The sequence below is a fragment of the Castor canadensis genome, chromosome 11 (genome assembly GCF_047511655.1).
Source record: "Castor canadensis chromosome 11, mCasCan1.hap1v2, whole genome shotgun sequence".
NCBI classification, from domain to species: Eukaryota; Metazoa; Chordata; class Mammalia; order Rodentia; family Castoridae; genus Castor; species Castor canadensis.
The window spans coordinates 6,661,028-6,684,330 of NC_133396.1; the positions used below are offsets into that span (position 1 = coordinate 6,661,028).

At 50.8% G+C, this 23,303-nt stretch overlaps 1 protein-coding gene across 2 annotated transcripts; it reads right to left on the reverse strand.

Annotated features, from left to right (window-relative positions):
- Nucleotides 1–2,025: 2,025 nt before the first annotated feature.
- Nucleotides 2,026–16,167, reverse strand: Cdr2l (cerebellar degeneration related protein 2 like). 2 transcript variants are annotated; one of them, XM_074045187.1, is made up of 5 exons: nt 15,650–16,167; nt 6,818–6,930; nt 6,262–6,377; nt 5,559–5,723; nt 2,026–4,636 (listed from the first exon to the last, which is right to left on the reverse strand). In XM_074045187.1, exons 1-5 carry the CDS (start codon nt 15,726–15,728, stop codon nt 3,745–3,747), a joined length of 1,365 nt encoding a protein of 454 aa, XP_073901288.1. In that variant the 5' UTR covers nt 15,729–16,167; the 3' UTR covers nt 2,026–3,744. The 2 variants fall into 2 exon arrangements, with proteins under 2 accessions (XP_073901288.1, XP_020021108.1); XM_020165519.2 differs by having other exon boundaries at nt 2,027–4,636; nt 6,262–6,410.
- Nucleotides 16,168–23,303: the final 7,136 nt, after the last annotated feature.

Below are 23,303 nucleotides of genomic sequence, written 5' to 3' on the forward strand. Positions count from 1 at the left end.
GCTGGGCACCCCTGTAATCCTAGTGCGAGGAGGATTGCGAGTGCAAGGCCAGCCTGAGCTATATAGGGAGAACCTGTCTGGAAAAAAAAAAAAAAAAAAGCTGAGGAATGGACTGGGGGTGTGAATGCCTGCCTGGCAAGCATGCAGTCCTGAGTTCAAACCCTAGAACTGCCAAAAAAAAAAAAAAAAAAAGGGAGGGACACCTGTCTCAGGTGTGACTGTTCTGTACAAGCCACATGTGATCTCCATGCCATTGGAGTCAGGTGACAACCGACCTGAGCACACTGTGCATAAACCACTTATACTGTTTTGTCAGTGTAGCTACCAGTTTGGGGTCCAGCTCTGGGCTGCCCACACCACGCCTTCCCTGCTCCTTCTGGATGGTGGGGGAGGGGCCTGTTCTTTCCCAGCAGCCCCAGTCTACTCCCAGAGAAGTTCAGAAGCTTTGCTGCAGATGCAGGTCACATGGGCTGATGGGACTGGGGTCCACAGAGCTGCATTTTATCTAGGAGTGTGTGGCGAGGGCAGCAAGAAAAGGAATCCAAAGATCCAGGTGCAATTTCTTCTCCAACTTCTCCTACCTACGTCTCCCTGAGTAGCTGCGATTTCAGAGATGCACCACCACAATTGGCTTCTTTGTTGAGATAGGGGTCTCAATAACTTTTTTTTTAAACTTCCATCCTCCTGATCTCTGCCTCCAGAGTAGCTAGGATTGCAGGTCTGAGCTGCAGCTGGGTTTTTATGGTGAAAGAGTGTAATTTGGCATTAGCCAGCTAGACTCAGTTTAGATGATCCCAACTGGGTTTTTGGTTTTGTTTTTAGGGATGCTGGGGATTGAACCCAGAGCCTTACCCATGCTAGGTAAGCCCTCCACCGCTGAGCTGTACTCCAGCCTTTAGATGACCCCAATTTTGTTGGTGACATCCAAGGCATGGAAACCATGAGCCAAATATATGCCTTCTTCTCTTCTTGGCCACATCAGTGTCACAGAACTGCTTCACAGACTGTTTGATATGCTTATTGGCCTTGCCATCCACACGGAACAGAAGCGTGTTGTCTTCCCCATAGCTGACTCCATGGCAAAGGTGAGTTGATGATGGCCTAGTGGCCAAGCTTGACCCCCGGGGCGCTCTTCCAAGGGTGTTTGAGCTGCTGGAAGATGAAGCTGGGTGATAGGCCAGTCATTTTGTGGCTTTGCCCTTTCAGTAAGACCTTCATAGAGTTCAAAGCCTTGCTTTCCCTTTGACTTGAGGGAGGGGCAGGAACTTCCTTCTTTACTTTCTGAGCCATGGTGGTGAATAGGACCCTGTGAGGTTTTACCATCACAGATATCTATACTGTATATATATATATGTGTGTGTGTGTGCATATACACATATAAGATTTAAAAAAATGGTTTGTCTGTATTGAGCACATGTGCCTCAGCCAATGTAGTATACCCTCCTGTTCCAATTTTTCCATCACTCAGCCTATTTTGGTTTATTTTTAGTTGATTTGGGGGTGTGTGTGTTTGTGTCTTCCCACACCAGAATGTACACTCCAATGGAATAGGGGCCCCGATTTTTTTTTTTTTTGCGGTACTGGAATTTGAACTCAGTGCCTACACCTTGAGCCACTCCACTGGCCCTTTCTTTTTTTTTTTTTTTTTGTGATGGGCTTTTTCCAGATAGGATCTCTCGAACTATTTGCCTGGGCTGGCTTCAAACCATGATCCTCCTGATCACTGTCTCCTGAGTAGCTAGGATTACAGGCATGAGCCACTGGTGCCTGGCAGGGCCTCGATGTGTTATTGGCTATCATCAGCCCAGTGTGACTGTTTTAGCTGGCTCTTAGTAGACATGGAGACTTCCTCCAAGAGCCTGTTTAGAACTGCTGGGATACCACGCATGGGTAGGTGAGCAGGGAGAGGCTGAGAACTCAGGTGCTGAGTGACTTCAGAGGAAAGGCAGAGGGCCACAGGGGAGTGGAGCTCAGACACCTCCCTCATCTACAGTAGTGCATGACAGGGGGCAGGCCTGTGAGACACAGAGACAGGCTTCAGGGCAATTTCTGCTTTTAGAATACTGGTGCATTTTTTTTTTATTAAAGAAGAGAATAAAGCATTTGTAAATATATTTCTCTCAGGTATACTTCAAAGGTGACGCTGGTTGGCTGCTACAGAGCTGGGGAGCAAATGGGCCAGAGCTCTCCCCATTTTCTTCCCCCCCTCCCCCAGATGACAGAAACACATGGAGGGCTGGGTACTGCACAGCCCCAAAAGACAAAAGGTTCCAAGTTGCATGAATGGAGGATCCAGCCGCCAGCTGGCATCACAGTGCCTCCCGGAAAAAGCTGGCATCTCCAGGGATGTCAGGCATGCTTGTTAAGAAAACCCCTTTACCCATTAGGAAGAAATAAGGCATGAAGGTTCCCACTGGGCTCCAGCACAGAGGCCAGGCCACTGCATTCTGCTGGATTCTATGGCTCCTCTAGCATGTCAGGGAGGGTGGCAGAAGGAACCAGAAGCCTGAAGGAGTGCTGAGGGCAAGCTGGGGACCTGGGCATCTCTTAGCTGAAGCTTGACTCTCTGAAGTCTTAACCCAAAGATGGAACCCCTGAGCCATATGGGGCCTCAGAAATCTTCCACAAAGGTGGGAGGGAAAGAGCAAGTTTTTTATGGGAAGGAAGGAGGAAGGAAACTTGTTCCTTGTCCCTGTCTCAATTCAATACTAGTCAATGTGGGGTGAGGCTCTGGGGCAGTCCCCAGTGAAGGGGAACAGGGGTGGGCACTAGGATGACATGCCTAGGACATTCTTGGAGCTGCAGATGTGACCTGTGCCTGTGGGAAGCATGGAGTGAATGAGACATCATGGTCCCTGAGATGGGGCAGGTGCAGAGAAGGGAGGCAGAAGTGGTGTGCAGACATGGGGAGCTCCCCACATCCCGGCCCCGGAGGGCCTTCATGCCTAGAAGGCATTTTTGGGGTTGGAACTCCAGGAGGTTGGCTCTGAAGGAAACAGGGCACCACTTGTGTATGGCCGTCAAGGGGCTCCCTCTTCCCCTCTTCTGATTGGCTAAAGATCTGAGGTGAACTGAAAGTCCTTGCCAGGGCTAGAGCCAGGGACACTCTGATCTGGATGAGGCTGCCTGCTTTGCAAGGCAGGGGCCATTTGTGACCTGCTCAGGACTCTGGGGGTGAGACGGCTGGTGCTAAGGGACTGACAGCATGTCACAGCTGGCGAGAAGCAGTGGATGGTCTAGAAGACCCCAGAAACCAGCAACACCTGACTCTGGGATCCCCTTTCAAGTGTTTCCAGTTGTGTGGCAAGGGGTCAAGATGACCTCGCATTGCAAATCTCTCAGAAAAACAACTTTGGGAAAAAAAAAAAAAAAAGCCAGGATGGTCTCCAGAAATCTGGCTACCATCTGAGAATGAGGCCCAGGGTCCGGAAGCCAAGGACTGGGGCTGCTGAGAAGTCCCTGGAGGGAGTGGGGTGGGGAGCGTTTGGCTTTGAAACCGAGCTGTGCCTTCAGGCTGAAGCGGGGTGGTCAAGGGCTCCTGGGAGGCAGGACAGGTGAGCCATTCCATCGGCCCCAAATATGCTGTGTCCCCAGATGAAAGGATCTGACCTCACACTCCTCCAGAGCAGCCACCTGCTACGTCCCATTGCTGCTAAAGAGCTCTCTTGCTTGCCAGAGGCTGCGGTCCAAGCACGAGGAATCCCACAGCTCGCAGCCCCGAGGAGGCTGCAGGCCTGGAAAGGATCACTTGCTGCTGTGCGTCTTGACTTTGGTGGCATCGATGTCGGCCTTGGTCTTCTGGATCCTGGCAAAGATCTCCTTGAAGAGGGCCTTGTATTCGGGCTGGCTCTGCTCTAGCCGCTTGTCCACGGCCTCCACGTGCTGGCTCAGGCTCTTCTCTCCAGCCTTGGCCTCCCCCAGGCCCTCCTCGCCCCCCCGCAGGTCCCTCCACGAGCTGTCCCGGGAGATGGGCCGAGAGGTCTGCACGCCCGCGTGCCGCACCCCGGCCCCGTGCTGCCGGCACTTGCTTAGCAGCTCCTCGTACTTCTCCAGCAGCGCGTGGTACTGCTCGTCCACCTCGCGCAGGATGGACATACCCCGCCGGCGCACGCTGTTGGCGTGCAGCGTGAGGTTGCCCGCGTGCCGGCTGGCTGGGTCTTTGGCCACAATGGCGTTGAGCGCAGTGTCACTGCAGCTCTTGCGCACTGCGTGGCTCGGGGAGGTAGCAGGCGAGGAGACATCGTCTTGGGCACCAGAGTCTCCCCCACTGCCCGGTTGCGGGTCATCAGCCTCAGGAGCCTGGGCAAGGGGTGCCAGCAGGGCCTCAGCCAGGTGGTCGTCCCGGCCCAGCAGGTAGGTCTTGGCTTGCTTCATCTGCTGCAGCTCCAGCAGCTCGGCCTCCAGCTCCTGCACGCGCAGGCGGCAGCCTTCCATGTCGCACAGCTGTCGCTCCAGCTCCGTGTACTCCTGCAGCACCGCCGTGTACTCGCGCTCCGCCCGCTCCTTGCGCTGCCGCTCCTGGCTCACCTGGGAACGCAGCACCCCCACCAAGGTCTGCAGTCGCTCGTTCTCCTGCTCCAGGGGCCGAGGGCCCAGCTCCAGCGAGGAACTATGCAGGCGGAAGGCATCCTCACACCTGGAAGGCAGTGGGGGCCGTTGGTCATGGCCAAGACCCCCCAACGCAGCCTCAGGCCTCTTGTCCACTGTCTGCCACTCTCCAATGCTCTCCACCCCTCTACCGTGTGCCTCCTGTTCTCTGCTCCCAGGAAGCTGACCACTGTGCACTCAGCCAGAGTTCCTGCTTCCTCCTGAGCCCAGCAACTGAGAGGCACCTGCAAGGTCCGAGGTGGGAGGGAAGCGGTAGGATGTGCTCATCTCTGGCTCTTTCCCTGGTTGGTGCCTCCCAGGCAGCCCTGTCCATACCTCCTAGGATCCAATAATCTCCCTTCCCCTTCCCCCTGGAGGCCTAGGGATGGTAGCTGCTCTGCTCTGTTGCAACCCTGGGGCTTCAGTTTCCATATATGTTGGTCTTCTTTATTAACCTCCCCTCCATTATTCTGTGCAATGACCTTATTGAAGTTCCCACTACACACATGATCTGCCTCTCCCCACCATCAGCCTCCCCAGTGCCAGGGATTGAACCAGCTTGTTGTGCATACTAGGCAAGCGCTCTACCACTGATCTACATCCTCAGCCCTGTATTCTTACATGAAGTAGTCATCGGTCTTAGATTTAATGGGGACTGAAAGGTACAGTCCCTGGGTTATTAGAACCCTGGCTGTGCCTCTTGCTAAACACATGACCTTGGATAAGACATATAACCTCTGAGCTTCCATTTTTCTCATGAGAAGGGGGAAAAATAAAACACACCTTGCAGGATGGGGTGAGTGTTAAATCAGAGTAGTGGTTTGTGGCCAGTGTTCCATGAACGCAGCTGCTATGACTGTCCTTAAGAGCAGTTTCTCTGATGGCCTGGATGAGACACCAACACCCTCCTTCCCACCTTCCTCCCCTGGCCAGCACTCTTGGGACTCAGAGATCCCAGAGCCCTCACCTACCGGGGGCTGGTGCACAGTTCCTTGAGGCAGGGGAAGGTGTGGATGGTCCGCCTACGCTCCCGCTTCTCCCGGCGCACCCGCAGCTGCTCCAGGCCCCGCAGCTGCTCCACCTGGGCTTGAAGCACCTCTACCTGAGCCTGAAGGCGCTCAATGGTCTCTGTCAGCCTGAGGAGGGGACACGCATGGGAGCAGTTTTAAGGGGACAGGGGCAGCCTCCTCACTACAGCCCTGGCTCCCTGCAGATGGAGGCACATGGGAGAGACAGACAACCTTGAGCATCAGACAGGGAACTCTCTGTGTGCCCAAAGAGCTACCCTTCTCCCATATCTTCCCAGGCTGAGCCAATCACTATTGAGCCACTTCAGTTCCTTGTCACCCTTCTATCCCTTATCATCTTGTGCTATAATAAAATATTTACATGCCTGCCTCCTCTTTCTGATGTGAGCTTCTGGAGGGCAGTACAGTGTCATTGCATCCTCAGTGCTTAAAATTGAGTTTGGTGCATAATGGGTGCTTCAAGAAGGCTTGTGGACCAAATGTTAAACCATGTAAAATCAACAAGAGCAAACTCGGTACCATCACAGGCTTCTTTGGCCTGGGTTTATGAGGGAAGTGTGTGGGTGTCCCCCACCAGTCCATATGCCCACATGCACCCAGCCCTGGGCCTCTCCCTTGCCACCCCCGGCCTCGGCCCAGCCCTCACCCATGGATCTTCTGCTGGGAAGCCTTACTCTCCAGCACCAGCCTCTGGTTGGTCAGTTCTAGGTCTCGGGCGGTCAGATCCAGCTGCTCGTACACTTTTGCATGCTGCTCATTCACCTGCCGCAGTGTGTCAAGCTGCTTGGTCAGGTACTAGGGGTGAGGGGTGGGTTGGCGTAAACTTTTAGAATGAGGTAGGGCAAATGTCTCTGCCTGGGCCCTCCTCCCACTCCTAAGGACAGATTGCCTTTGAGGAATTTATTATCTGCTGAGCTGGGGGTAAAGATGGTCGCACAAGAGAGCTGCCTGGGATAGCTATGCAGGTTGTGAGCTGTGTAAGGCAGTGTCTGCTAAGATGGACACCTTTTTGGGCTGCTGGAATGCCTCAAGTGGTAGAGTGCCTGCCTAACAAGCATAAAGCTGAGTTTAAACCCTGGTACCACCAAAAAAAAAGGGGTGGGGAGGGCACCTTTTGCAAAGTTGCAAAAAGGTACCCAGAGGCCAAGGCTAAGGGCACTTGATGGGTAAGGGAAGCAGGTGCAGGGCCTCAGACCTCTCACCTCGATCTCCTGCACTTGCTCCTCATTGGTGGAGTACATCTGCTGCAGGGACTCCTCCAGCTCCTTGTTCCTCTCCAGCAGGGTCTTCCCCAGCTCCGCGGCCAGGTGCAAGTCTAAGAGGAGGGGGAGGAAGGCAGGAGAACACAGCACCATGAAAAGTCACTCTTAGCGTTCATAAGACCAACAAGACACAGGTTGCTTTCAGGGAGCCTCCAGGTCTGGGAGGAGATGGAAGCTGGGAGCTAAACCTTTGAACTGCTGTCACTTTTGTCCCAAATGGTTCTTTCTACACATGCTCCAGGGCTTGCTCCCTCTACTCCTTTCAGTCTGGTTTTTGTTGTTGTTGTTATTTGTTTGTTGCATTTTGAGACAGGGTTTCAAATAGCCCAGGCTGGACTCAAACTTGTAATCCTCCTGCCTCAGCCTCCTGGCTGCCGGGATTACAGGAGTGCGCCACCACCCCAGCTTCAAGTCTATGTTTAAATGTCACCTTCTCCAGGGGGAGGAGGTGTCTTTTCCCAATCATGTGATTCAGTCAAAACTTCCCCTGCCCTGCACTCTCTGTCCAGCTTAAATTTTCTCCCTTGCACTTAGCACTGTTTAATTTTATCAAGATACTCATTTATCTTGTTTATCAGCCCCAACTAATAGTGAGTTCATGGGGCAGGGATTTCTGTTGTTTTGTTCTCTGATACCCAGGCTCAAGTCAGTACCTGGCACAGAGCAGGTGCTTAATGTGTCTTTTTGGAAAGAATGAATAAGTGGGATATGCTAAATGCATCAAGAGGCCTAAGGCCAAAGTACTACGCGACAACAGGTAGGACAGTGTCCCTCTGCCTGGGACACAGGAGGCTTAGACAAATGGGCAACCTTTTAGTGGGGAACTGAAGGGTGAGTAAGAGATCACTGAGAGGCAGAAAAGGTGAGTATGGAATGGAGTGAGGGTTCGAAACTCTTTGGTCCAACTTTTTCTTCCTTTTTTTTGCAGTACTGGGGTCTGCACTGAGGGCACTGGGCTTGCTAAGCTCAAGCTACCACTTGAGCCACTCTGCCCGCCCTTTTCGATTTGGTTATGTTTGAGATAGGATTTCTCATTTGTGCCCGGGATATCCTGGACCTCCTATTTATGCTGCCTGCCTAGCTGGGATGACAGGTGCTTGTTACCACACCCAGTTTTTTTTTGGTTGAGATGGAGTCTTATGAACTTTTTGCATGAACTGGCCTGGAACCTTGATTCTCCCGATCTCAACCTCCTGAGTAGGTAGGATTACAGATGTGAGCCACTGTACCCAGCTCAGCTTCATTTTATGGGTGATAGGTAGGACAGGGAAGAAGGACTTGCCCAAGGTCACCAGCTGGTTTGAGGACTCATTACTCTGGTCAGTACCATTTGATGCTAGTGACACATGCACCTCTTCCAAACCTTCTCCTTTCCCTGGAAGCAAAACTATCCTCTTTTTCTAGCAGTCCTGGTTCTTGTATCTTATAGAACTGGAACCTCCTCCTTCCCCTGTAGCCAAAAGTAAATGAACACCCATTAGAGGGGCTGAAGCAAATCTGTCCTGTTTTTAGTGGGGGGTGTGGTAGGGTAGAAGGAAGTGGCAGGAACTGAAATCCTTAAAATTTCCCTGAGTTGTGCAAAGTTACCTGGATATTTGGAGTGGAAACCAGTCTCCTTATCACATTTACATATATTAAATGTGTGTGTGTGTGTGTGTATGTATAGAAATTACTGGGGTTTGAGCACAAGGTTTCACACTTTCTATGCAGGGGCTCTACCACTTGAGCCATGCTTCCAGCCCTATTTCTTATTCTTTTTTTTTTTTTTCTTTTTATGGTACTGGGGATTGAACTCAGGGCCACATGTTTGCTAGGTAGGTAGTCTATCCCTTGAGCCACTCTGCCAGCCCCTTTTTGCACAGGGTATTTTCAAGATACAGTCTCTCAAACGGTTTGCTTGGGCTGGGCTGTAAATTTCAGCATTGGGGAGTCTGAGGCAGGAGGTTCTAGAGTGTGAGGCAAGCCTGGGATACATAGTGAGTCTGAGCTACATAGAAAGACCTTGTTTCAAAACACAAACAAAACACCCAAACAAACAAATAAGTAAGAAAGCCTGCTGTGGTGACTCATGCTTATAATCTTAGCTACTCAGGAGGCAGAGACAAGAAGATCTTGGTCCAAGGCCAGCCTGGGCAAAGTTAGCAAAGAACCCTAACTAAAAAAGCTAATTAAAAGTAAAAGGAGGGCTAGGATGTAGCACAGTGGTAGAGAGCTTGCCTAGAAAGCTCAAGACCCTGACTTCAATCCCCAGTCCTGCCAAAAACCAAAAACCAAAAATTACCTGAAAATATACTTCAAGAGTGTACTCATATCAATTCCTGGGAACTCCACGGAAGAAGAATGTCACTTGTTACTAAAATTATACTCTGCATGTGTGGTGTGTGTGTTGGGGGTGGAGATTGGGTAAAGAAAAGAAAAGAAACCATTCAGAGAAAGGTGCTGATAACATTTTGGTGACCACCCTTCCAAACCTATAGATGGTGTATGCCTGTAATTCCAGTATTCAGGAGGCCGAGGCATGAGTTCACTATGTCTGGGCTACATAGTGAAAACCTGCCAAAAAAAAAATAATAAATAAATCCCAGCTACTTGGGAGGTGGAGATCAGGACTGTGGTTTGAGGCCAGTCTGTGCAAAATGTTAGTGAGAGCCTATCTGAACACCTGTCATTCCAGCTGAACCCACCTGTCATTCCAGCTACTCCAGGAGGCCCTTATGAGGCTGGCCAGGGGTAAAAAATGAGACCCTAAATGAAAAATAACCAAAAGTAAAAATGGCTGGAAACTTGAGTCAGTGTTAGAGCACCTGCCTAACAAGTGTGAGGCCAGTACCACCAAAGAGAGAGAACTATGGATATTATATAGATATAATTTTGTGTAAACGAACTGAACCATAACTTTCTGTACCTACCTTTCTTACGTAACAATGTAGCATAGGCATGGTAGCTTTCTGTAGACCTACATGAATCTTTTTAGTGGATATAGAATATTATATTGCATACGAGCTCCTAAACAGCTGTCCCTAAACAGTCCTTATTACTAGATCTCTAGGGTGTCTTCAAGTTTTTTCTCTATTAAAAGTGAAACTAGAATCCCAGCACCAATGGCTCACACCTATAATCCTGGCTACTCAGGAGGCAGAGATCAGAGGATCATGGCTTGAAGCCAGTCCCAGGTGAATAGTTTGAGAGATTCTATCTTGAAAATACTCAACACAAAAAAGGGCTAGTGGAGTAGCTCAACTGATATTGTGCCTGCCTAGCAAGGGTGAGGCCCTGAGTTCAAACCACAGTATTGCCAAAAAAGAAAAAAGTGAAACTAGGCCGGGCATAATAATTCACACCTATAATCACAGCACTCCAGATCTCAAGGCAGGAAGATCTTGAGTTTGAGTCCAGCCTGGGCTACATAGTAAAATGCTGTTTTTTAAAAAATTGAACTATAATTAACTTTGTTGTATAAAATCTTTGTGCAAATCACTGCCTATTCCTATAGCCAGAATTACTGGGACAAAGGGCAGGCCTTTTTGATTCATTCTGCCAAAAGCAGGAAAGCTTTGGATTTTTTACTTTTTACTTTTTTTTTTTCTTTTGCGGTACTGGGATTGAACTCAGGGCCTACACCTTGAGCCACTTCCTCAGGCCTTTTTTGTGTTGAGTATTTTCAAGATAGGGTCTCATGAACTATTTGCTCAGGCTGCCTTAGAACCACAATCCTTCTGATCTCTGCCTCCTGAGTAGCTAGGATTACAAGTGTGGGCCACTGACTCCTGGCTTGGACTTTTTATCTCTATGAGGCTGTTTCTCTTTTTCAATGTTCAGTTTCTTTTAATGACCCTCACTTGCCTGAAGGGCAGGTGCAGGCAGCTGAGGAGGCTTTTTCTTAAAACAGTCTTCAGCCTAGGCTGACAGTGAAGTTGGATCAAGATGCAGAAAGGCAGTTCTACTAAAGCAGATATGAAATGGCCCAGGGAGTCAGCTCTTCAGTGCCTTCTCTTTTTAGACATAATGATAGTTCTGGGTTCCCCAGAGGTTGGGTGGACTTTCTACTCCCTCCTTAAAAGTTTCATAAATACGGCTGTCTCTGCTGGGTCCTTTGCGTGGGCTGGAGGCCTTCCTTCTGGATTCCAGAAGTACAGTGGTGATTCTGGTTGGGCAGTTGAGAGCAGAGTCTCGGGTTTTTCCCAGCCAAGGTAAGAACAGGAATGATGTCCTCTTGTGAAAGCCAGAGGGGCCTGACCGAAGGCCAACCCTCATTAGGAACAAACTTAGGGTCTGCTCTCACACCCAGAGGTGAGGTTTTTGTTTTGTTTTGTTTTGTTTTTGTTTTGTGGGGTTTGAACTCAAGGCCTCATGTTCTCTAGGCAGGTGCTCTGGCACGTGAGCCACATCCTCTAGTCCATAGAGATGAGATTTTGAAATAGCCAGAGTGGGACCTCTATAGCTGGACCTAAACCAATAGGAGGCCCTGTGTCCAGGTGTCACTGTGGAAGCAAAACACTGCTGCTCCCATAGAGCCAGGCAGCAAAGACTCAGCCTAGAAAAACAAAAACAGCTTTCCTAAAGAAAACAAAACTAAATCCTATAACTCACAGATTAGAACTGTTGGCCTCAAGCAATTAACTTGCTGATGAAGATGCCAAAAACTAGTTACCTAACAAAACCTATTAAGGGAATGACGACACTTGTGTGAATTTATTAACTGTAAGTTGGGCCAAAGTCTGGAGGCGTCATGTTACAATCGTTGAACTCCAAGCCTGTGGTATGTATACTGTGTGCTTGGCAGTAACTAGGGGTCTGGCAAAGATCACTCCTGGTCCCATTTCCATAACGATGGCAAGCGTTCAGCTCATTTCCACCCGTAGCCAATAACTTGGGCAGAAATGTAAAAGAACAGCGGCCATCCTCCAGAATGCTTCCCCATTGGGAATTGCTAGGCAGCCTGCAAAGAGGCCACTGTTTTCGATACTTTGCTGTACATGGGTGGCCTGTGTGGAGCCCCAGCAACTTCAGCACAGAGTCCAAGGCCAGTGTCAAAGGGGCAAGTGTTCATAGCCAGGTGCAGCTGCACCATCATGCTCCTCCTACCGGTGAGCATCTGGGCTGTGTGATACCCTCAGCCCGAAGGCTGGGGCAGTGTCTACCCCACCATGAACAGGGGACATCAGAGGCTGCCATGTTACCTGCAGATCACCCTAGTAATTCAGGGATGAGGAAGAACAGAAACACAGTGGAGTCATTTGGAATAGAGGGGGAAATCTCAGATTGATTCAGGGAAACTGGATCACAGTGTGAGCTAAGCTGGTCAAAGCCACCAGGAGGGGGTCACAGAAGGAGTCTAGAAGTTCCAGAGCAGGGGACTTCTAGACTCCTGCTCTAGAAGCCATGTGTTAGAGGACACCAGCTTGCTTAGGGCCAGTGCTGGCTCCAGGCTCAGGGAAGGGTGACCTGAGATCAGAAGAACATGGGATCTGGCTAAGCAGGATATAGGCATAGAGTGACAAACAGCCTATTATGGTCATAGTGACAGGCCACACTGCACCAAGCCAGAGAAGGCAGAGTCTCGGGCTGACACCTACTCTCCTTGGGGTTTCCTGAGGTCTCCTTCAGGGGGGCTTTAGTGGTTTTGCATGAGGCAATGCTCCAGAGACCTGAGAGGGGATGGCTAGGGGACCAGAGGATCTTTGAAAAGAAGCCTTAAATTGGAAGTTCAAAGCCAGCTTGGACTACATTTCGAGACTGGGAAAGAGAGAAAAGAAACCTTGAACTCCTACTGCCCTCCTGGCTGGGGTCGGGGTGGGGCGTGACAGGCTATGGGGTAGAGGGGCAGGAAAGGGATAGGGAATGTGCAGAGAGAAGACAAAGGTAAACCATGTGGGGTAGGTTGGAGGATGTCAGATATAACCTGGCAGGGCTGTGGGTGCTGTCCTACAGGGAGCAAATGTCAGGAACTCGGGGTCCACAGAATTGGGGTAAGGTCCTTTAGGGTAACCAGGATGAAGGAGGACATCCCTCCCCCTGCCACGTCAGAGCTCTCCTCAGAAAGGGAGGACTCAAGGTCAGGCTAGGCAGGCAGGGGAGGGAAGGTGCCTGAGTCTTCACATCTGTGACTCAGCAGCCATCTCTCAGCCTGAACAGAGGTGTCCATAGGGCCTGTCACACTGGTCCTAGGTGGGGGAGGGGGTGGGCAGACAGAGAACTGGTGCTTAATAATTCATGGCTTTTTCTATTTTTACAGGTGCTCATGGCAGTGGGCAGAGTGAACACAGCAACTCTGGGACCTTGCCTGTCCCAACCACTTCCTTCCATTGGGACAGAGTCACAAAGTCAAACAGGATCTTTAGGGCCAATCCTTTGGAAAGTGAAGTTGGGGTCTGCCCCCAGGGAAAAACAGGCACAGAGGGAACCAGGTGACTTGGTGAGAGGCTGGGATACCCAGAGGCAACCTAGGAGCGGCTGGACAGAAGAGAATTTGGAGACTGGGTGGAGGGAAGGGGGATGTAACAGGCACCTGACCTCCAATGTGACTTCCCTTTGACTGTGTTCCATCCAGCTCTCCTGGCCCCCAGGGCGGGCGTGTGTGCCTGTGTGTGTGTGTGTGTGTGTGCGTGTGTGTGCGCGCGTGCGCGCGCATGCTTCAGTAGCTGGGCCTGGGACTTCCTCTGACTCCCCCCATCTCCTTTCCAGTCTTTCATGTGGTTCCAGGCCTTGGTACAAGTGTCCCTTCCTTTTCCTTCCTCCATTCACCCCAGCTCAAACCTTTCTGAGTCTCTGCTCTCACTGTCTCAGTGGAGAAGGTTGCAGAATCCCTCAGATTGTGACATAGTTGTTAGTTTGATCCCATTTCTGTCTCCTCTGCTGGAATGTGGGGTCCCCTGAAGGCAGAGATTATGTCCCCAGACTCAGCATAGCACCTGGCCCATGGCAAACAGCCATCTGGGTTTTTGGTGGGAAGCTTCAGTTTCTTCCCAGACTGTCTCATTGCTGCCCCCCTTCCCCCCCACCTTTGTTTCTGGGCTCTGAGTCAGGCAGACCAGCAGCAGCACACTAACAGGGCCTGAGCAGTAGGGGCCAGGAGGACCCATCCCCCACCAGGCCCTGGAGCATAGCTACTCAACCCAGCTGGAATCTCAATTCCTTTCCCTCTCCAGAAGCTGCATATCTCCCGCCCCTGGTCCCTGGTTCCTTCCTCCCACATCTGGACTGGGCACAGTGCCAAGCTTTCATCAGGGTTGCTGGAGCTAAATGAGACGCCAACAGCATCTGCATCTGCTTCCCCCAGAGGCCATCTTCCCTGGAACTCAGCATCAGATCTTTTCTTCTAAGACTGCCTCTTCCAGGAAGTCATCCCACCATGCTGTGTCACCTACACTTAGTTACCTCCTCCAATGACCCAGGTATACCTAGAGGTAGTGACTATTTCCAGCTCCCAGAATAGTGTCTGGCACTCAAGTAGGTGCCCAAAGGTGTTTGTGGAATGGAAAAGTTTTGGGGGAGAAAGGGGGTTGCCACAGCCAGTGTGGGGCATCACTGCAGGGAGGCTGAGTCTATATCCAAAGGATAGAGCACAGCAGAGTCTAACCTGCTGTGAGACCCTCCATCCCACATGGGTCTCCCAAGGCTCTGATTAATCCAGCACAGTCCTAAGCACAAGGACAGAGCCTCATCTGCCCATGAATCTTGGCTGTCTGGGGAAGTGGGTCAGGGCAGGTTAACAAAGGCTCCAGGATCTGGGTGGATGCTTCCTATCTGGGAAAAGCCAGCGCTCTGGGGCCTCAGGGACCGAGACCAGGGTACGATGGCACCAGCGCACCAGGCTTGTGTCCCTCCAGGCTTGCAGATGACTGGGAAGTTCGCATCTCCCTGAACGTGTTTCCTGACCCTTCCAGCTCTCAGCGTCTAAGAATGAGGCACCTTGACGGAGGAGAGATGGGATTTGACTATTGCAGCAGGCCTTGGCCCTGACCCTCTCAGGCCTCCTCCTTCCTGTCCCAACAGCCCCGCCCCTCTTCCCAGTGATGTCACTATGGCCACCTCATCGCCAGCTTCTAACCCCCTTCCAGTCGCCCTCTTGGTCCTCAGATGATAAGAGGGTAGAGATGACTCCCTCTTTACTTGGGCTTTAATTTGACACATTGTCTGGAATTCCCAAACCCCACTCGCTCCACATAGTAAACCATTTGGGAGGGGGCCCTGGGAAGCGAAAGGCTAGGCGATTCCTCCTTCACGAAGGCAGATTGGAGACTCCTCTTTCTGCGTCTTAGCCGGCATGGTTCCCGCACCCCTCCTCCCTGGGAAGAGGGAAGGCAGTTGGGGAAACTTTCTGGGAGTCTTAGCGCTCAGAAATCCAGGTGCTGCTGGATTTGGAGAGGTGACTTCTCCGTACACACACAACATGCTCTCAGCAAAGCATACCAGGAGCCCCTTGCTGCCCCCCACAAAGACTTCCAGCTAGTACCAAGGCCCCCTAATATTACCAGGGGTACCTGGGCAGTTGCTGCCTAAGATGAGTGGGCGAGCTGGATGACGGATGCCAGGTAGAGTGGAGAAATAGAGATCACCCCCCGCACTTTTGTAGGTCTCCCTCCGCCCGGTCGGGGTCTCCCCAGGCAGTGACCCTCTCTGTGTGTCCCCATTCTCCAGACGCATCGCTGCTCTCAGTCGGGAAAGCAGCACCAGGTCCAGTCCTGCCCTTCCCGGGGTGGTCCCGCCCAACAATGGAGTAGCGGACAGGGGTCGCAGGGCACACCCCGCTTCCCTCCCCCACGCGCTTACCCTGCTCCAGGTCCTGCTGGTCGTACCAGGGCTCCTCTTCCTCTGCGGAGAAGTCCTCCATCCCGGCCGCTCTCCGCATGGCCCCGCGGGCGGCGGTGGGCGGGCGCTGCGGCGGCGCAGCTTAGGGCCGGGGCGCGGGGCCCGGGACAATGCGGCGGAGGCGGGCCGAGCCTCCCGCGACGCGGACTCCAGCTGCAGCGCCCCTACCCGCGCTGCGCTCCCTCGCCATCGGCCAAGCGCCGGGCGCCCACCCGGGGCCTGTCGCACCGCCGCGGTTCCACCCGGCCCGGGTCCCGCGGAGCCGGGGTCGCGGGGCAGCAACGGCACAAAGGGCGCTGGGGTGGGGACGGCGAGCGGGACGGCGGGAGAGAAGGCTTGGACCCGCTTGGCAGGTCTGGGGCACTAGGAGAGCGTGGGCGCCGCGGCGGGCACCCCCTGCCCGGCTCCCGGCCGCTCTGTCCCCAAACCGCCCGGCAACACCCGGAGCCGCCGCTGCATCTTGGCGGGGCTGGTCCGCAGCTTCCCCAGCCGCCAGCTCCGCGGGGTGGGGCCGGCCGCCCCTGGCCAATCAGGAGGCGTATGCAAAGCTGGAGGCGGGGCCGAAGACCGGGACCTTCCTGGTGTCCTGCTTTGGGAGTTGTGGGATCGGGTTTAACCCCCTCATCCTGCTTTTCCCCCAAGTCCGACTTCTTCAGTTTAGGTGCGTCTGAGTTATTTGGTTTACCTGTCTCTTCTTCTGGATCTCCTGGACGTAAGGATCGTTCACAGCTGGACCTTAGCTCATGGAACAGGCTGGCCCATTTACACCTCCTGTGGACATCCTTTGAATGGTATTAGTTTATAATTACCTTCATGAACTTGAGTGTTTTAAAAGCGTGTGGCCAGAAACCGCAGGCTTGGAGCAGTGAAGTTTGAGGGTGTGTTACTTACATTCTGGGCCTTTCTCTTTAAGGTTCTGTCTTTCCTTGGGACCCATATCCTATATCCAGTTGTGTCTTGCTGGGTGCCGGTGGCTCACGCCTGAAGTCCTAGCTACTCAGGAGGCAGTGATCAGGAGGATCACGGTTCAAAGCCAGCCTGGGCAAATAACTTGTGAGACCCTATCTCGAAAATTCCCAACATAAAAAAGGGCTGGTGGAGTGGCTCAAGATGTAGGCCCTGAGTTCAAGCCACAGTACCACAAAAATAAATAGATAAATAAAGCCACACGGTTTCACTATTCAAGCATTCTTCCCTTAAAGAGAGAATGCTCAAGTATTCATGTAACTCATTTTTGTTGACACCCATCATAGGTGGCACTCTGAATATATGTTGCAGTATATCCAACAAAGAACTCGAATCCAGAATACAGAAAGAACACCTGCAAATTCCCAGGAAAAGGCATGCAGACACAGAAGAAAAATGAGCAAAATACCTGACTAGAGCTGAGTGTGATGGTACATACCTGTAATCCTAGCTACTCAGGAGGCTGAAGCAGGAGGATGGGCAGTTTGAAGCCAGCCTGGGCAAAGATAGTGAGATCCTATTTCAAAAACAAAATACAAACCAAAGGTGTCACTCAAGTGGTAATGAACTTGCCTAGCATGTGTGGGGTCCTGGGTTCAGTACTCAGTAATGGAAAGCAAAAACAAAGCAAAGCAAAAAGACAAATGATCCAGTAAACATGTAACAAGATTCTCAACTTATTTAGTCATCAGGCACATGCAAATTAATCCACAATGATAGTTCAATCCCCAGCATCGCTAAAAACAAAAACAAAATCCCAACTGGGATCATATAAACTAAATTTAGCTGGCTAATGCTAAATTACACTCTTTCACCATAAAAATATTTCAGTCCAGGAGCTGCAGCTCATACCTGCAATCCTAGCTACTCTGGAGGCAGAGATCAGGAGGATGGAGCTAAAAAAAAAAAAAAAGTTATTGAGACCCCTATCTCAATAAAGAAGTTGTGGTGGTGCATCTCTGAAATCGCAGCTACTCAGGGAGATGTAGGTAGGAGAAGTTGGAGAAGAAATTGCACCTGGATCTTTGGGTTCCTTTTCTTGCTGCCCTCACCACACACTCATTCCTAGACAAAATGCAGCTCTGTGGACCCCAATCCCATCAGCCCATGTGACCTGCATCTGCAGCAAAGCTTCTGAACTTCTCTGGGAGTAGACTGGGGCTGCTGGGAAAGAACAGGCCCCCTCCCCCACCATCCAGAAGGAGCAGGGAAGGCGTGGTGTGGGCAGCCCAGAGCTGGACCCCAAACTGGTAGTTACACTGACAAAACAGTATAGGTGATTTATGCAGTGTGCTCAGGGCAGTTGTCACCTGACTCCAACGGCATGGAGATCACATGTGGCTTGTACAGAGCAGTCACACCTGAGACAGGTGTGATGGCTGTGTGAGGCCTGTAGCCAACCACTCAGCAGCCCTCAGTTTTTCCTTCCTTCCTTCCTTCCTTCCTTCCTTCCTTCCTTCCTTCCTTCCTTCCTTCCTTCCTTCCCTCCTTCCCTCCTTTTTTCCTTCCTTCCCCCCCCCACCGTCCCTCCCTTCCTTTCATTTTTTTTTGGCAGTTCTAGGGTTTGAACATAGGACTGCATGCTTGCTAGGCAGGCACTCATACCCCGAGTCCATTCCTCAGCTTTTTTTTTTTTCCCAGACAGGGTCTCCCTATGTAGCCCAGGCTGGCCTTGTGCTCGCAATCCTCCTCCTTCAGCCTCTTGAGCACTAGGATTACAGGCGTGCACCACTTCGCCCAGCTCTCCTTCAGCTTTAAACTACCCCTTTCCACTTTTGATCCTTCCATAGCCCCATATGTTAAAGGTTTGATTCCAAGAGTGGTACTGTTGGGAGGTGGTGGAACCTTTGAGAGGCGAGCCTAGTAGGAAGTCTTTAGGTCACTGAAGGGGATTTTGGGCCTGTGCCTTTTCCTTGTTCTTGTTACTGCCTGGTGATGAGTTTTGTTCCTCCACACATCCCCACTATGATGAGATGCCTTGCTAGAGGTCTAAAAGCAACAGGAACCAACCTATTGTGAACCAAAATAAACCTTTTCTCTTTATAAATGTGACAGTTAACCACCAACTTTATTGTATTGAGAAATAAGTAAAGCACACCTCTGGGTGGGTTTGTGATGACAATTCATGAGGGCTCTGACCTATTGTATCCCTTGATGGACTCATGCTATGGTATTATTGGTGGAAGATGGTGAAAGGTAGGAGGTGGGGTCTAGTTGGAGGAAGGAAATCGCTAAGGGTGTGTTCTTGTGGAGGTAAATCTTGTCCCCTGCCCCATCTCTGCTTCCTGTCTGCCAAGAAGGAAAGAACAGCTTCTGCCACAGATTCTAGTTGCCATGGTGTTCTGGCCAATTGTACTTGTCCAATCAACCATGGACTGAACCCTCTGAAATAGATCCTTCCTCCCTTAAATTGTTTATATCAGATATTTAGGTCACAACAACGAAAAGTAACATCGTCAGCTTTCCATTGCTCTGACAAATACCTGAGATAAGTCAACTTATAAGGAGGAAAGGTTTATGGTTGCTTCCTCCCCTTGCCTTTGGGCCTGTGGCAAGGCAGCACACCATCATGGTTGAAGTGCCTGGTCGAGCACACTGTTTACCTCATGGCAGTCAGGAAGCAAAAAGAGATGAGAAGGAGCCCATTCCCAATATTCCCTTTAAATTCACGCCCCAATAACCTGACTTCCTTCCATTAGGCCTTGCCTCTTAAAGGTTCCACCACTTCCCAATATCAGTACAGGCTGGTGACCAAGCCTTTAGCACATGGGTCTCTGGGGACACTTTCAAATCATAGCAGTTGATTATGTCAAGTATTTGTGATGACAGACAACTAACACACTACTCACCTAACACAGTGGCTAAGTTTTTATTTTAATCTTAAAAGACGGAGAATATCTAGTTTAACAAGAATGTTGAGCATCTGAAAAGCTCGCATTGCTGGTGGGAATATACATCAGGGCAAGATTCACGAAGGCAGAACATGGGCTGTGGCAGGCTGGATTCCAGACTCCTGGTCCCAAGATGGAGACCAGTGTGCAGGAAGCTGATGAGGGAGTGCTCTCCAGGGAAGACAAGGAAGAAGCAGGGAGAGGTGGATTGGGTCCATTCCAACAAAATCTTCCCTTAATCTCTGAAGAGCACTGAATCTCAGGTGACCTTTCCAAGCTATTCACAGTGGCAATGAAAAGGGGGTCTTTATATTCCCTTTATGTACAGATCAGCCAGGCATTGAGAGGATACAGGCTACCCCTGGGAAGAGGTCCTCAGTGAGCAGTGGATGGTCAGCTAGCAGCCTTTCCAGCAGCTGGGGGAATAGGTCCCAAGGGACTCTAATACAACAGCATCTACTATATACGTAAGTTCTAGGACACAGCCATTTAATTCCTACATATGTGCAGCAGAAATACATGCATCTGTTAACTAAAAGGCATGTGTGCTCCTGGCAGTTTATTTATTTTTGGTAGTACCGGGGTTTGAACTCATGCTTGCTAGACATGCATTCTACCACTGGAGCCATTCCACCAGCCCTGCAACCTTCTTATGAGAACCTTTGTAATGGTATTTTGTTCACCTGAACAATCCAGGATAATCTCCCTATCCCAGGGTCCTTACCTTAATATATCTGCAGAATCCCTTATGCAGTGCAAGGTAACAGATTCAGAGATTCTGAGGGATTACATGTGGACATCTTTGGGGTCATGGTTCTGGACTATCACAATACTGTATGATACCACTTATGTAAGGTTCAAATGGGCCAAAACTAATCAGGACAGTGTTTGGCTTTGGGAAGACCTGTAGGAAACTCCAAGGGACTGGGAGTATTTTTAAAATATTTATTTTTTATTTCGGTGCTGGAGATTGAACCCCTGTGCATGCTAAGCAAGCACTGTATCACTGAGTTACATCTCCAGGCTCTAAGTTTCTTTTTTTAATTAAAATTTTTTGGGCAGTACTGGGGGTTGAACTCAGGGCTCTGTGCTTGCTAGGCAGGCACTTAACTTCTTGAGTCATTTAATTTTAATAAAAATTTTCATTGTGGTAAAATATACACAGCATAAAATATACCATCTTAACCTTTTTGTCTTGTGAGTGTGTGTGTGTGTGTGTGTGTGTTTCTGGGAATTGAACCCAAGGCTTTGCACATGCTAGTGAGCTCAGTCTCACTAAGTTGCCCATGCTGACATTGAACTTATGATTCCCCTGCCTCAATCAACCTCTCTAGTAGCTGGGATTACAGACATGAGCCACCATGCCCAATTTACCAGTTTTTCAGCATACAGATCGGTGGCATTAAGTACATAACATATGTGGCATTACCGCCATCACTTGAATTCTTTTCATTTGGTAAAACAGAAACCCTGTGCCTAGGAAACACTCCTTTTAGGAATATTTTATCTCCTGATGTAGGTGCTGGTTGCACAGGTGTGTTCACATTGTGAAAATTCCTCTACCTGTACACTGAAGATGTGTGCACTTTTCTGAAGACATACAATAAGAACAATAATTTACTTAAGAAGACACAGGTAGAAACACAGGCAGTCTCTGCTCTTGGGTAGCTTTCACCTAATGGGGAGACAGAAAATATATAGATGATTGCAAACTGAAATGTGTGCTCTGAAGAAAATTAATGGGGTGCTGACAGAGAGTTGAGGAGATGACTTAGATCCAGCATGTAGGAGATGCTGCCCTCAGAAGGTAATACCTTCTGATTCCTAAAGGGTAAGATGGCACCAACCATGCCAAGCTGGGGTGGGGAGGGGAATGTTCTGGGCACAGGAGACAGCAAGGTCGGAGGTCATGAAGCAGGGAAGAGACTGACATATAGCAGGAACTGAAGAAAGTCCAGCGGGGCTGGAGTGGAGGAGAAACAAGGTTGAAGTTGGAGCTATGGGAAGGAGGCGGGGTATTTTTCATAAGTGGATAGTGAACCAATATTATTTCCATTTGAAAATACCACTCTGGTAATTTGAGAGCATGGAATTGAAAGGGAATGAGCAGACAAGTGTAGAGGCTTTTGCAATAATCTAGAAGAGAGATAATAGTGGGATAGGCAAGGCTGTGGCAGTGGAGGTAGAGAGACTGAGAAAGATGGGCAGATGATAGCCAGGGGTGATGGTGCTCACTTGTAATCCCAGCATTTGGGGAGGTGGAGAGGCAGGAGGATTGTGAGTTTGAGGCCAGCCTGGGCTACATCAATATATCCTGAGAACTTGCCTCAAAAAAAAAGATGGAAAAGATGGTAGATGGACTGGGCCTGAGTACCAGTGCCAGATGCCTGTAATCCTAGCTACTTGGGAGGATAAAATTGGGAGGATGGTGATTGGAGGCCTGCCCAGGCAAATAGTTGGAGAGACTCTATCTCCAAAATAACCACAACAAAATGGACTGGAGGTGTGGCTCAAGCAGTAGAGCCCCTGTTTTTTAAGAGTGAACTCTGAGTTCAAACCCCAGTCCCACCAAAACAAACAAACAACAAAAAAAGACAGATGAATTGATGAAAGCATCAGAGTGGACATCTTAGACTTTTAGCTCCAGTACCTTGGGTGATGGTTATGCTATTTATGGAGACGGGGACAAAATGAGTCTAAGGGATAAGCGGGTTGAAGGTTCTGGGTTCCAGAGGGATCTGGTCAGGATCCCAAGCCCACTAAGTATTCACAGATTCAGTCTCTGACCCCACCCTCCTGTCCAACTTCCCATCCTTGCTTCAGTCTGCAGCTCTGTAGGAAGGCACCTACAGGAGCCAGAGCCGCCCAGGGAGATGAGGAAATCCCTAGAGGCAAGCAAGGGCTAGGGTCTGGGACTGTGCTGGCATCTGTTTTCCAGAAGCCAAAACATGCTGATAGAGGAAGGTTGGATTCCCAAGGCTCCTCCTAGGAGGTTGGCATGGGGTGAGGATGGGGCTGAAGCTGGGTCACCCAACTGGCCAATGTTTTGAGGCCTCCAGCACCCCCTCCACAGGGCACAGAGAATCAAAGCCCAGGTGACCCTAACAGCTGTGAGCTGGCTGGGGGATGTGGTGCCTTCTGTGTGCCCCTGCCTGTGCTGGGCCTTCAGGGCAGACTGAGAATATTTTAGACTAGTTCATAAGGAGGATCAGAAAATTCCTCAGTGTCCCAGCCAATAATCCATTTCAGACCATTCCTATAACTTTTCAAAGCCCAGTGGAGATCAGTGTGCAGGGGTGGAACAGATAAACCACCTGACCTCGATAACCGCCAGACCTGGCACCTCAACCCTGGGTCAGAAATCCTATTTCTTGGTGTTCCTTGTGGGTGGACTCCATGCCTCCCCAAGCCTTGGTATCATGATACCCTGGGAACTGACTGAACACGTGGCTGCAGGGAGACCTGGAGATGGAAGCCCGGATCCCGGCTGCGGCGCAGGGACCGAAACGCCCTGCCTCGCGCCGCTCCGACGCGGAGTGAAGCTGGGACACCAACGCGACAGCCGGCGGCCCAGTGGCCACTGCCCACAGCCTGGCCACCATCCTCCACCTCCGCACCCAGCCCAGCTCAGCCGGCCGGAAATGACGGCGAGCGCGCGGGCAGCGCTGACGTTGGCGGGTCCCTGTCCCTCCCAGGCGCAGGAGCCACGCTGGGGGAGGGGGAAGGCACGGGCGCCTGGCCAGCGTCTCTGTGCCATC

What these genes read in the sequence shown, in the direction of transcription:
- Cdr2l (XM_020165519.2), bottom strand. Translation starts at nt 15,728, where the DNA reads ATGCGGAGAGCGGCCGGGATGGAGGACTTCTCCGCAGAGGAAGAGGAG. An exon ending in AGCAAGTGCAGGAGATCGAG is followed by an intron (nt 6,411 to 6,817) that starts GTGAGAGGTCTG and finishes CCTCACCCCTAG; the next exon opens with TACCTGACCAAGCAGCTTGA. An exon ending in GAACTGTGCACCAGCCCCCG is followed by an intron (nt 4,637 to 5,558) that starts GTAGGTGAGGGC and finishes ACTGCCTTCCAG; the next exon opens with GTGTGAGGATGCCTTCCGCC.